Here is a 13,848-nt window from a genome sequence, read left to right on the forward strand (position 1 = left end):
CAAGCATATGTGTTGTACTAAGTAATTTAAATCGGGTTGAAATTTTATAGAAAGCTTCAAAATTTTTCTGTTTAAGGCTGTCAATATTGTGGCTTAAGGGTACGCAGTTTTATTTTAAGGTTCGTTTCTTTTGTTAACAAAGTTCATTGCTGTTGTAAAGTAAAAATGAGTGACAAAGCTATACCAGTTCGAGTGGCACGTTTCGTTTTTGCCTCGTAATTATGTGTTTGGTGCTAACATTTGGATTTTATTTTGCAGGTGGTGAGAATACAGCCTTTAGTCCCCAAAGAGATAACAGAGGGATCCCAACATTTTATTACCAAATGGCTGAATCAACCACAGGTGACAGTCAAAGGTTCTACGGAAGCATTCACCTATGATTCTGTGTTCGGTCCAGAGGAAAGCCAGATACAAGTTTATGAAACTGCTGTTATGAAGGTAATGGGAAAATATTCAAGGGTTACAATGTTATCATTTTGGCTTATGGCCAAACGAGCTCTGGGAAAACATTTTCAATGGGAGCTGCTGACATGGTGAGTACCACAAGTGCAGTTCTATCTGAAAACAGTTGAATCATCCAACGGGCAGTCAAAGATTTATTCCACAAAATGGGAGAAGATACAAGTTTTACATTTGACATCAATGTCTCTTATCTTGAGGTGCAGTTTTTAAAAAATTCATTTTAATTGGTTTTAACTAACTTTTATTTTTCTCTAGCTATATATAAATTATACAACCTTTTGTCAAAGTCTTGGAATGAAGAAGTAGATATCAGAGAAGATCCTAAAAGTGGAATCAAAATTAATGGTCTAACTAAAACTCCAGTTTCCAAATGGGAAGAAACATTAAAGTGCCTACTGAATGGTTCGTTGAACCGGCTCACGGGAGTAACTGATATGAATCACCAAAGCAGTCGATCGCACGCTATTTTTACTCTTACCATAAATCAAGTACGTTTCATACACTCGTACAGAAATGGCAGTAAATAAAACGAATTTTATTTACTTTTCTAGATCAACAATCAAAGACAGTGCGTCAATCGTAAAACCTCAAAATTTCATCTGGTTTATGTCGCGGGATCTGAGAGAGCCAGTAAAACGGATGCAGTTGGGGAGAGATATGCAGAAGGAGTCAACATCAACAAAGAATTGCTGTCTTTAGGAAATGTCATTAGTGCGCTATACGAAAGCAATCCTAGGCATATTCCTTGTAGAGATTCTAAACTAACGTGGCTTTCTCAAGATTCTCATGGTATTCTTAACCTCTTTTTTTTTAAAGCTGAAATTTGACACTTACAGGAAGTAATAGTAGTATGGCAACAATCTAACGATACGCGCTTTTTCCTAGGCGGTAATTCTCATACTTTGATGATTGCCTGCGTTGGTCCAGCCGACTCGAACTACGAGGAATCACTAAGCACGCTGCGATATGCTGACCACGCCAGAAAAATAAAAAACAAAACAATTTTTAATCGAGACCCGACAATGGTAGAAGTTATGGCACTGCGAGCTGAAATCCAGCAGCTTTTGGTAGCATATAGTAACAAAAGTACAAGCTTTGCTGAAGTTGAACAACTTTGTCAGCAACTTAAATTTGCAGAAGAAGAGAAAATACATCTATTGAGTTGGAGTTGGAAGAAAACACAAATATGTGCGAGAAAGCTCTTCTGGCAGACGCTGCAAACATGCAAATGAAACAGAGGCTAGAAGAATTACAGGTATTTCGCAAAAAAATCGGCTAGCTGCTATAGTTAGATAATAGATTGTAATTTCTAGATGCAAGCCGTAAACTTGGACCGAACGCTTGGAGCCATCAATCAAACTCTTAATGCTACTGGCGACTTGAGTATCCCGAAAGCAATAGAGCAAACGTTGAATTTGAAATAAAAAATTGATGAAATCCATGATGTCCAAAGGAAGGGCAAAATTGAACATGTCAACCACGACATGCAAAGTTGCTTCGCATCCGACAAAGAAAACAAAGACAGTGATTCCGAATCGACTGAGTCACCTAGATATGATTTTTTGAACTGATCATTTGTAACACTATCACTAGCCTTGGCTGAATGATCATTTCTTAATTACGTATTGCAGGCGTCTGTCAAAGTTGGGAGCTGACATGGCACTCAGACAAGCGGCTTTGAGTAACGTTTTGAAGGAGCTTAACGCCCAGTTGGCTCTTAAGTGGTCAATAAAATGACTCAAGATCAAGAAGGTCCATATAGTATAGTTAAAGCTCATTACGACGCAACGGTGAGCGAGCTGGAAAATCAAATCGCATCTTTGCAGCAAGAAAAGGAAGAACTAGCTAGCCTCTTAGCTCAAGTTAGTGGCAATGCCTACGCATGTAAAAAATCCGAGCAGCGAAGGAAGTGGTTAATGCTACGAAATTCTTGACGTGATTCAAACATTTTGGCTTAGATTCAAATATTTTGGCTTAAATTCAAACATTTTGGCTTAGATTCAAAATTTTGGCTTAAGATTTAAACTGATTCTCGACAGGGTGTACGAGATTCAAATCAGTTGCCAACCCCTCGGTGTGTTACCCATGTCACGGAAGAAGCCTTTTCCTTCAATCCGTGGATGCAAAACAAATAAAACAATGAGCAACAAGGGTACTTTTAAGCATTGGTCTTGGGAATTCCCGCGCCATAAATTTATTAAGGAATATTAAAAGAGGGGATGGCTGAAGGTTTTTGGTCACAAAACGTGAAAAACTGACATCTCTTTTTTTCTCGCATGGATGGTTATTTCGTCTCTTCTCTTTGTTCGCACCATTTCTTTTGTTCCTTGAAGGTGAGACGGGGTGGCATTGGCAACACCACAGTTCTAGGCGATGCTGACGTGTTTTGCACGAGAAGTTTATAACAATTTTTTTTTTTTTTCTGCTTACGTTTCCGAAGGTCTTTTTTTCGGCGTTCGATATAAAAAGGCCGCTGTAAATCTACTGCTCTTCAGTTGCTTACCGTGTATTTGCAAATATCAATCTCTATAACGCAACGGAATCTTCATCAAAATGTGCTCATTCTCCAATGTTATGGTTTGTTGGATTCTATTGTAAAAGCAATATCATTGATTTTGGTTTTCAATTCAAATTGATTCCATTTTGCAGTGTACAACGTTGCTGGTAGCTGCTTTGGTTTTCTCGGCATCCGACGCCCATAAAAAAGGTTTGAAAAACTCAACAAAATTCTATTAGTTTTAGTAATATTTCGAAGATTAGATCCAATATCTATTTATTGATTTTTATGTATAGGAAGAGGAGGCGGCGGGAGTGGAGGTGGTAACGGCGGCTATGGTAAGTGATGCTCCTTGCACGTCCGAGACCAACTAGGACAAGGAAAATAGATATTCACAGCTACAGAATTTTATAAATCAAGTAATGAATTTGTATAATTATCAGGTGGCCAACAAAGTCTAGGACATGGCGGTGGTCATACATTACCGATGAGTTCGGGACACGCTGGCCATTCGTCGCATGGAGGATACGGTGGCCACATCTCTCCGATGATAGGAGGACATCACAGCAGTCACGCAGCACCCGTGATCGGGAGGTACGGAGGTCAAATTGCGCCAATCAGCGGAGGATTCGGTGGTCACACATCACCCGTGGGTGGAGGGCATTTCAGAAGTCACGCTGCCCCCGTTAGTGGTGCGTATGATGGACATGGTGCACCGGCTGGTGGAGGATACGGAGGGCATCCTTCTCCTGCGAGCGGAGGGTACGGCAGTAGTCAAGCGGTCCGTCGGCCTAAGAGTGGAGGCTACAGCAACAATCACGCGTCACCTGTGAACGGAGGATATGGTGGTCATGTTGCGTCAATGAACGGAGGATACGGTGGTCATGCTTTGCCAACAAACGGAGGATATGGAGGTCATGCAGCATCGGCAGCCAAAGGTTACGGTGGCCATGGATCACAAATGAGCGGGGTATATGGAGGTCATTCTGCACTGATGAGTGGGGGTTATGGAAGTCACGCTGCTGGAAAAGGCTACGGTCGTTAAATAAGGTTAGTTCAACAATGGCAGTAGCATAATTTTGTTACCATGGCATATTTTGATTTGCGTCACTTTCGCAACCGTTGCTGTTCGAAATATTTCTTAACGATTTCATGCTCAGAAAAATATTGGCCCTTCTTTATATTCCAGGCAGTTAGAAAAAAGCTTCAATAACGTCCCAAGATCTGCAATCCGTCCACTTCAATAGAATTAACCAGTCGATAAAAGAAGAATTTCCAGTCCGGAAATTGCCGTCCTTTGATCTAAATAAAACAAATTTTCGGAAAATACACGTTTTTTATTAATTAAACCACGATACTCGATAGCTTTTTTTTTAAATTCTTTCATAATTAATGAAAACCAATAGGGGAGAGTGGGGGCAATTGATACACATTTTTGTTTTTGTATTTCTTGAAAAAAAACTGAAAAATTTAATATAAAAATTATATAGAATTGTAGCCTATTATCTCAGCTACTAAATGATATTTTTTAATGAGAAAAGATTAATTTTAATAGTAGTAAATTGTAAAAAACTGAGGTCGCTTCGAGTGTTTCAATTGCATGGTAGCAGGGCAATTGAAACGGTTTGTCGACGCAATTGCAACGTGGGTTTTCCCATAAGGAAGCTTTTTCATACCCACATAAAATGAAAATCACGATATCTCAGCAGCCTAACATGGTCTCCCTTAATGTCAAAAACAGTTTTGACTTGCTTTGCCAAGCCAATCAGAGGGCCAGAAAACGTCACGTGACCGTTGCCTGTCCAATCTGTTTTTGACGTCAAGACTGCCTATAACTTCATGGTCAGAAGTCCATTTTTCTTGTTTTTTTCTGTGCTTTCATGCTTTAGCGTTCACGAGAGAGGGGCGCTTGCGTTTAACGTCGGGGGCCCCCTCCGGGGGCGACGTTAACGCAGCCCCTTCCGAGCACGGTCGAAGCGCCACACGGCGCGAGACACCGTTTACCTGTATGTCGTACAAAAAGTTAAATTCATTTGAAAGCACTGAAAAAAAACAGGAAAACGGCCTTAAACGGCCTTTCCGCCATGAAGCCATAAGCAGTTTTGACAGGCAACGGTCACGTGACGATTTCTGGCCCTCTGATTGGCTTGGCAAGCAAGTCAAAACTGTTTTTGACGTTAAGGGAGACCAGGCTGCCATAAGCAGTTTTGACAGGCAACGGTCACGTGACGATTTCTGGCCCTCTGATTGGCTTGGTAAGCAAGTCAAAACTGTTTTTGACGTTAAGGGAGACCAGGCTGCAGCAGCAACAACTGCTAGTGTGATCAAATTTTACTAATAGGTACAATGCAATTTACAGATTTTTAAAATATGCTTAAAGTAGATCGTAATTTAGTTTTAAATATTTAAATAATTAAATTTTAAAAAAACCATTAAGCAACATGCTTTTTTTAATAAATGCCAAACAGCGAATACAAGTATTATAGTTGTGTTAACATGATGATTTACATTCATAGGCGTAGACACCGTGGGGGGGGGGGGCCCCCCCCCCAGAAAAAATGGCCCCACCGGGAAATCCTCCAAAAAATGTATTTTTTAAATCAAATGAAAATATAATTACGCTTTTTCGTCTTTAAACCATATTTTTTTACTATTTTACTGAAAAATATTAAAGTAGAGTAGTAGACGTGTTGGCTATAAGAAATTTAAACTGGCAACGCTGGGACACCTATTGTTTATTTCTTTACTTCTCTTGTGCTCTGCTCTTTCAAATTTCTAGAGTTGAATTTTCCTTGTTATTAGAGCACAATGCACGTGAAAACTGCGGAGTGTTTCAGTAAATTTGTGGCTTGCTGAACAGCCATAGTGTTTGTGATTTACTAGTGTAATAGTGTACGTCTTACGTCATGTAAGTGAGTAGTGACGTGTAATATTTAGATTCGTTTGCAAGTTTTTATGGTGAAATGGATAAATTCGTTATCCGATCAAAGAAAAACAGTTCTGATTTTCCATCAGTACCAGCTGTTACAGTATCCCCGTGTAGTAACAGTGAAGAAATAGTTGACGTTCACGAAGATTTTAATGAACCAGTACCATCTGGGTTAACAGACCAAGGTATTTTTACTCGTAACATTATTTTTTTTATTCTTAGCTCTTACCATTCATTGTCAATTTGTCAGCTCATAGCTCTTTATTCGTTTCAGATAGCCTGAGTGATGTAATACCTTTGAGTCAATCTCATTGTGCTTGTGCTCGTGCTGTTGCAGAAGCTTCTGCATCAAAATCTAAACAAAAGCCTTATGGACGGCGGTTCATTCCGAAATGGACAGAGACATTTTCGTGGATAGAATACCGTATAGAAACTTTGAAAGTTTACTGCAAAATTTGTACTCAGGCTTCCAAATTAGGGCTCCCATTGCAAAGTCAAATGTAAAGCCAATTGACTCTGAGGAATTAATGTTTTTGTTAAGCTTAAGCAGGTGCAATATTCAATATTATTTATTAATCCAGTTATCTAAAATCCAGAACACTTCATTCCTTGAATCCTTGTCCTCCTCCTTATGAATCAATGCACCATGCGCTTGTTGTTTCAATACAGTTTCACTTTCAACAGTTTGAAAGTTGGTTGAAATTTTTTAATAGCCTACGGGCAAATTTTTGGGGCCCTGGAGGGGGATGGTAATTTTTGTTTGGCCCCCGCCCCACCCGGGATTTAGAGAACTCTACGCCTATGTTTACATTTGTTTAAATGAATTACGTCAAATACTTGCAAAAAAATGCAACCACTCGCAGACAGGGAATATAAACAAATTGTTTCAATTGCCCTGCAATAGGGTCGTCGTTACATTTAATTATTAAAAATTATTTAAGAATGCAGGGAAAAATTAAATGACATTAAGTTGTAGAAAAATGAATTGCAAATCATCTGAAACTAATTTTATTAATAAAGCGTAGTGTTTTAGGGGTTAAAACAAAAAAATTGAAATCGCAAATTTAACAGACGGAGAACAAAAAACAGTTTTTTCAAGATATCTTAAAAAGTTTTGAATACAAAAACTCGTAAATTTTTCTAAACTTGTAAACCCCCTCATTCTATTAACCCTAATTTTTTCAAGAAAATTCCTCTTATACGGCTTGAGAAACAATTTTTGTTTCAATTGCCCTGTGTCTCAATTGCCCCCACTCTCCTCTACCACTGTTCACCATAAGTCATATCTAGCAAAAATTCGACTTACAATTCCCTGACATTTTGACAGGCCATGTACTCTATACATATGCATGTATAATGCCTATGCCGACATGCCCCATGTTGCAATGTATCAACTTGCCCCAACCCGGGGTTTATTCAAATAAAAATTTTTATTACTCCTTTATAATTGATTAAAACAAATCCATTGTTACAGTTCGATAGAGGACACAATTTTCTATAAAACTAATATTTTTTAAAAATGATATGCATACCAAGAAAAGATAAAATTGATGAATACCAAGCACGCAACTACTGTGGATTTGACGCAAAAAAATTCGTTATTTTCTTTTTCCTAAACTATTTGGGATAAATTTATAAAACTTTGCACAAATGTGGGCACGATAAACATCTTTGACTATGAATTATTTCAATAAAACCTCTTTCACACAATTCGTCTAAATTAAGAATTGCAAACTTGTCCTCCTGCCAACTACCCCCTCCCCCCTATACAATAACAAAACCATTGTAAGCATTCAAAAGGAATTTTTAAACCTTACGTCCATTTTTTTTAATATTAAGCGATATCGAGTGTTGTCTTAAATATTACTAACACGATCACAGGATAACGATATTGCCCTACTGGCCTTAGCTACCCAATCAAAAACGTCAGACTAGTCAAACTTCCATCAGCCTACACCACTAGCACGTATACTGGCCAGCAAGCCGTAATTGTCGGATGGGGAGACACTTCTGAAGGTGTCTCAAAAACTACCTTCCATTTCCGTGTCAATAAAGCTGCTGATTAAACTACGTTTGTTTTTATTTCAAAGGTGGTAGCAATTCCAATGATTTGCTCAAGGCTACCGTCACTGTTTTGACGAACGAAGCTTGCAATCTGCAATACAACAAGATAAACAACACAATTACTAACAACATGGTTTGCGCTGCAGCTCCCGGTAAAGATACTTACCAGGTTAGTCTCTTCTTCGGTTATTGTGCCGTATTTTTTTTTTTTTAACATCAAGCAATGTTTAATCTCTATCGATAGGGTGACAGTGGTGGTCCCATGCTGGTTGAAGGTGTTCAAATAGGCATCACCAACTTTGGTGAGGGCTGTGCTGATCCTAGATTTGCAGGCGTGTACACCAGAGTTACTCGCTACATTAACTGGATCACAATTTCATATACGATTTGAACCGTCTATGGTCTATGCTGAAGCTTGTCTGCAAAAAGAAACCAAACATCGATCAACAATGTTTTATCAGTTTTTACTCTTTCCTGGGTGTTGGCGTTCAGTTACGTATGACCATGGCAAAATGCAAGCATTTGGGTGTAAAGGTGACGGGACATCAAGTAAAATTCTTCTCAATATGATGTTATAATAAACTTGTTGAAGCAAAGAAAAACAATGTAAATTACTGCAAAATGTGCATAAAGAGAAAAAGATCGGCCGTTTTAACCATTTTGGTATCACTACCCAATGCCCTAGGAACCTCTAAGGCCAATTCTTTTGAAAAGGAAAAGTTTCCAAGATGATATTCGCTATATTTTGTTGGGTAAAGAGAATAACGAATAAGAAGGACATTTCTAGCCTAGCCTACTGTTATATATATAATTTTTTTTGTCTATTGATATATTCTATTTGGGTAAAAAGGTTATAAAATGCTCCTTGCCAAGTTCGACAGTTGCCTGTCAAAACAAACTTATTTAAGCCATCTACTATTCGCTTTCACTTTAGGTAAATATTCTTACGGGCTATATTATGTTGTTACAATTTGTTTTTTTTTTTTTTCGCCGTATTTTTATTGAAAATGTCACCTATCCCCCACGCTTACCTGTGTCATTGCGCGTAGTCTGCATGCGGAAATGAGTCATGGAACGAAAAATTCAAAAAAGAATGGCGTTCGCATTTTTTTCCTGGATGCAAAATGGTTTTCTTACCCATCCTTATCTAATTGTCTCAGTCTCAAACGGAAGCTTTTCTGTTTTCAAATCGCCCCAACAAATTACAATGTATATGGCGCAAGGAGAGTATACTAGATATTTATTTTACTCCGTCATTTGTATGCTTATGGTGTGTGACTGTGTGTGAGCCGAGTGTGTGATGCAAATAATCTAAATGTTTAATCCCTGGAGTTAAGGTTGATTTAATTCATTTCAAACCTTCTCTAATTATCAAATGTAGCCTCCGTGGCCTAATGGATAAGGCACCCGGCGTCCTAAGCCGGGGATTGCGAGTTCGAGTCTCGCCAGAGGTAACTTGTTGGGATGTTGCAAGATATGTATAATTGCGCAGTCTAGTCGTTTATGTTTGGGAATGCTTTCTATAGAAGATTGTGATGCCAGGCCTAATAGCAAGTTATACGATTTTCCTCGTCACTCTACTAGCCTACTTGATAGAGTCTTTTCGCTTTCAATTGAGAGAGAAAACAAAAACCACAAGCGCTGAAATAAAGTCCGTGTGTTGATTACAGAGAAAAATGTTGACAAACCCAAACTTTATCAGGATTTTTAGTTAAGGACAAAATCTATCTGTAAACGAAGTCTGCTCACTGTTGCGCATAGGTCATAACATCCTATACATTCGCTGCCATCATCAGAGGACTCGCGTTGATCCTCATCTGGACGAGAACACACACACGAAAGATGACGATAAGCCCTTTAAACGAACAGAAATGCAATACCGTCGACTCCCCCAATGCATGCAAATTGGGGCCGTGAAGAGGATCATTGCGAGGCTCATTGATTTCTGTTTATGGCCGTGGATTGTCCAAACTTCTGCAGCAATAATAAATAGCTTTCTCCTACAGGATTATCGGCCAGTTCTTTGGATTGATATACATGCAGGAATAAAACGTCATTAACTCATGATGCAGCACTTTCAATTTCAGCAAATGGAGTCTATGGAAAAACTTGAATTCACCAATAATATATAATCATAGAATGCCAGCAACGATTACCAGACAATTGCCCACTTCAAGTGTTCTACTGGAAAGTTTCAAATGTTCGTAAAAACCATATACAAGAAAGGTTGTTGTTCCATTTATTACCCTTCAGTCTGTGCAGCCTTTTCCAAGGCGGTAAAAATAAAAAATTTCAATTCTGCCCTGAAAAAAGGTGGTGGATCACCGGAAACGCAATCGTCAATCTAATACCAATAGCTAATAGATTCAGGAACATGATGACGGCAAAAATAACCAAATGTTCAAATGAAAAAAAAAAACAAAAAAACTATCGTCTGTGAAAAATTACTCTGTATGCACACAAATCCAACACTTGGCAACAAGAAGCAAGGCTAATAGTATTCCTATAATAATTGATTGTGATTTTATGATTGTGACTTATTGATGTAGGCCATGAAGTTTGATTCACTCCATCCGTTGTTATTGCCCACGACAACAAAAAACTAGGTTGGCAAGGCTGATGATAGAAAGTGAAAGGTAATAAGTAAATGGTGATGAAATACCTTTGGTGGGCTAAGGAAAATCAAGGAACGCCGTTGGTCCTCTTTTCAGTTTTTATCGTTTTCCAATTTTGTGTTTAAATGGAAATGTCACTTTTTTTGTGGAATTTAAATAAGTAGCTAGTCATGTCAATTAAAACACTGATATCAGTGGGATATTACATACCTGCACTGCCCGTGAATGTTACGCGTGTCACGGAAATAGCCATTTCCGTCCGGGAAAGCAAAAATAAACAAGTCAATGTGCAACAAGTTTAATTTTCAGCTGCGGTCTTTGGAATTTCCGTGCCATAAACTGTCAAAAGACGTAGAAGGAGAGGATGGCTGAAGGTTAGTGGTCACAAAACGTGAAGAACTAACATCTTTTTTTCGCTCGCATGGATAGCTATTTCTTCTCTCCCCTTTGTTCGCAACACCCCTTTTGTTCCTTGAAGGTTACACTGGGGTAGCATTGATAACGCCATAATTCTAGACGATGATGAGTTTTGCACGAGCAGCTTACACAATCAATTTTCTATACGCTTTCGAAGGTCATTTAATTTTTGCCCGATATAAAAAGGCCATTGCAAACCTATTGCTCTTCAGTTGCAAATCGTGCAGTTGCAAATACCAATCCCTAACGGAATCTTCAATAAGAATGCCTTTATTCTCCAATGTTATGGTTTGTTCGATTCTATTTTACAAGAAGATAGCCTTCATTTAGGTTTTCAATTCAAATTGTTTCCGTTTTACAGTGGGCCTCGTTGCTGGTTGTTGTCTTGGTTTTCTCAACATCGGACGCACACAAAAAGGTTAATGATAGTCTATACTCAATCAAGCTGAACTGGTTTCGATAAAATTTCAAAAATTAAATCTTATAATCTATTTGTTGATGATAGGAAGAGGAGGCAGTGGTAATGGTGGAGGCTATGGTGTTTACGGTAAGTGTTGCTCCTCAAGGAAAACAGCCACTCACGGCTGCGAAATTGTATATATCTTTTTGTTTATGTCATAGATTTTTATCATTTTTAGGTGGCCAACAAAGTCTAGGCTACGGTGGTGGTCATACATTACTACCGATGAATTCGGGACACGGTGGCCATTCATCGCAGAAAGAATACGGTGGCCCCATTTCTCCGATGATAGGAGGACACCACAGCAGTCAAGCAGCACCCGTGAGCAGAGAGTATGGAGGTCAGATTGCGCCAATACGTGGAGGGTACGGTGGTCACGCATCACCCATGGGTGTAGGAGATACCAGTAGTCACGCTTCTCCCGTTAGTGGTGGGTATGGTGGACATGGTTCACCAGCCGGTGGAGGATACGGAGGGTACGGCAGTAGTCAAGCGGTCCGTCGGCCTAAGAGTGGAGGCTACAATAAAAATCACGCTGCATCTGTGAGCGGAGGATATGGTGGTTATGCTGCGCCAATGAACGGAGGATTCGGGGGTCATTCAGCGCCAGCAAGAAAAGGACATGGTGGTCACGCAGCTCAAATAAACACAGGATACGGTGGCCATGTAGTGCCAACCAGTGGAGGATATGAAGGTCATGTAGCTCCTATGAACGGAGGATACGGAAGTCACGCAGCATCGGTAGGAAAAGGTTACGTTGGCCACGGATCACAAATAAGTGGAGGATATGGAGGTCATTCTGCACCAACTAGTGGAGGTTATGGAAGCCACGCTGCTGGAAAAGGCTATGGTCGTTAAAAACTGGTTAGTTTGACAAATGGCGGTGTCATAATTTCATTTTAGCATATTTTAATTTGCTAAACTTTCGTGACAGTGGCTGTTTGAAATATTTCTTTACAACTTATAATGGATGCTCAGAAAAAAAATGGCCTTTTTCATATTTCAGGCCTTAGAACAAAGCTTCAATCTTCTCGAGATCTGCAATCCACCCACTTAAGTCGAATTGATCAGTTGAAAAAAGAAATTTCCCATCAGGGAATGGCCGTCTGTGGATCCAAATTAAACGAATTTTCGGAAAATACACGTTTTTTTCATAAAACCGCGATATTCTTCTTTTTTCGTAGCAGCTACTGTTTTTCTCTCTTTTATTTTTTTTTTATTCTTTCTGTTTCCCAACTTATGGGTTGTGTTTGTGAGCTGCACGCCAACCTCAATCAAAAGTCTGCTAATACTTATTTAGATCTGTGCACAGGTAACAAGGCACCAATTGCATTACATGTTTATTAAAGCCTACAGTCTATGGTAGAGGCTGATTCTGACTAACTAAAAATGCATGAAAATTGCGTAAGATTTAAGTTTACTACTGGGTAAACTTCGTAATGAATTCTAGTGGTTAGACAGAGTAAAAAACTGATTCTGATAGGACCAATGATTGATAGAAGAGGATGCAAATATCTATTTTATGAAATGGTAGACAGAATCTACCATTACTACGTGTTTAGCTAACTATATGTTCCAGACGAAAATTTTTTTTATAATTTTTTTTTTTATAAAATGGACCTAGATGAATACGCGAACTTTGTATGGTCAGCAGAGGTGAAACACCCGGAACTACCTAGACAAGAACACTATGTAGACAAGAACACTGAGACTGGATTAAATTCGCTTTGTAGCTCTCGAGAAAACATGGTAAGTGCGGCAAAATAAGCACCGTGACAGCCGAATCTGTTTTTCGTTCGTCAAATTCCAGCCATGCTTATGACAACAGTAATCTGTAACTGTGCAACAATCGTGCATCAATTGTCAATCAGCAGACGTTGAAAGAACAGAGAGAGCAGCAATAGAAATACTGTACGTAAAAGTAGGCCGACGTGTTTCCTGCTTTAATTTGCGCTACCATAATTAAAACCTTTGATTGTCTTATTTAACGAAGTGATTTAATTAAAAAAGAGGATTCCTTTTCATGCAACACAAAAATTTGGGGTTGAAAAAGGGAAAACGGAAGGGCACTGAGTGATGTAAATTATTTTGAACTTATCAAACTTTGAAACGGTGGGTTGATCAACATTTTGAATGTGGATTTTGGTATCGGTTTCAACTTCTTTTAAACTGAACGAGGGATTTTCAAGCGCGTACAGGTAACAAAAATTGCTGCTTCAAGAGCAAAGTCAACATGCCCTTCAATTCAGCTCCGTTTCGTTTACTAGAAATGAAGCAATCCAGTTATAATATACAATTTGATTATAAGAAAAAATTATCAAGTCATATAACTAGGTTGGCTGTATACTTTTAAGGAGGCACAATTCGTAAGGAAACCAATAATTAACGGGAAAAACTTATCTGG

General features: G+C 38.8%; 3 protein-coding genes and 1 pseudogene across 3 annotated transcripts; all 4 read left to right on the top strand.

Annotated features, from left to right (window-relative positions):
- Window positions 1–165: 165 nt before the first annotated feature.
- LOC123466491 lies at window positions 166–2,402 on the top strand (annotated as a pseudogene).
- Window positions 2,403–2,902: 500 nt separating this feature from the next.
- Window positions 2,903–4,308, top strand: LOC123471174 (glycine-rich cell wall structural protein 1.8-like). Its single transcript, XM_045172138.1, has 5 exons — window positions 2,903–3,039; window positions 3,112–3,169; window positions 3,256–3,297; window positions 3,403–4,009; window positions 4,149–4,308. The coding sequence occupies exons 1-4, from the start codon at window positions 3,016–3,018 to the stop codon at window positions 4,002–4,004; spliced, it is 726 nt and encodes a 241-aa protein (XP_045028073.1). The 5' UTR covers window positions 2,903–3,015; the 3' UTR covers window positions 4,005–4,009; window positions 4,149–4,308.
- Window positions 4,309–7,760: 3,452 nt separating this feature from the next.
- On the top strand, window positions 7,761–8,548 carry LOC123471400 (trypsin-like; the record flags this gene model as incomplete). Its single annotated transcript, XM_045172635.1, is given in 4 exon segments — window positions 7,761–7,797; window positions 7,800–7,904; window positions 7,979–8,121; window positions 8,197–8,548. Coding segments are annotated over 4 exon segments (432 nt in total), but the record flags the coding sequence as incomplete, so codon positions are not given.
- A 2,383-nt stretch (window positions 8,549–10,931) lies between these two features.
- LOC116920580 (glycine-rich cell wall structural protein 1.0) lies at window positions 10,932–12,603 on the top strand. The gene is made up of 6 exons (XM_032926726.2): window positions 10,932–10,941; window positions 11,171–11,272; window positions 11,346–11,402; window positions 11,490–11,531; window positions 11,623–12,308; window positions 12,451–12,603. The coding sequence occupies exons 1-5, from the start codon at window positions 10,932–10,934 to the stop codon at window positions 12,300–12,302; spliced, it is 891 nt and encodes a 296-aa protein (XP_032782617.2). The 3' UTR covers window positions 12,303–12,308; window positions 12,451–12,603.
- Window positions 12,604–13,848: the final 1,245 nt, after the last annotated feature.

Source organism: Daphnia magna, linkage group LG4 (assembly GCF_020631705.1).
Source record: "Daphnia magna isolate NIES linkage group LG4, ASM2063170v1.1, whole genome shotgun sequence".
Taxonomy (NCBI): Eukaryota; Metazoa; Arthropoda; class Branchiopoda; order Diplostraca; family Daphniidae; genus Daphnia; species Daphnia magna.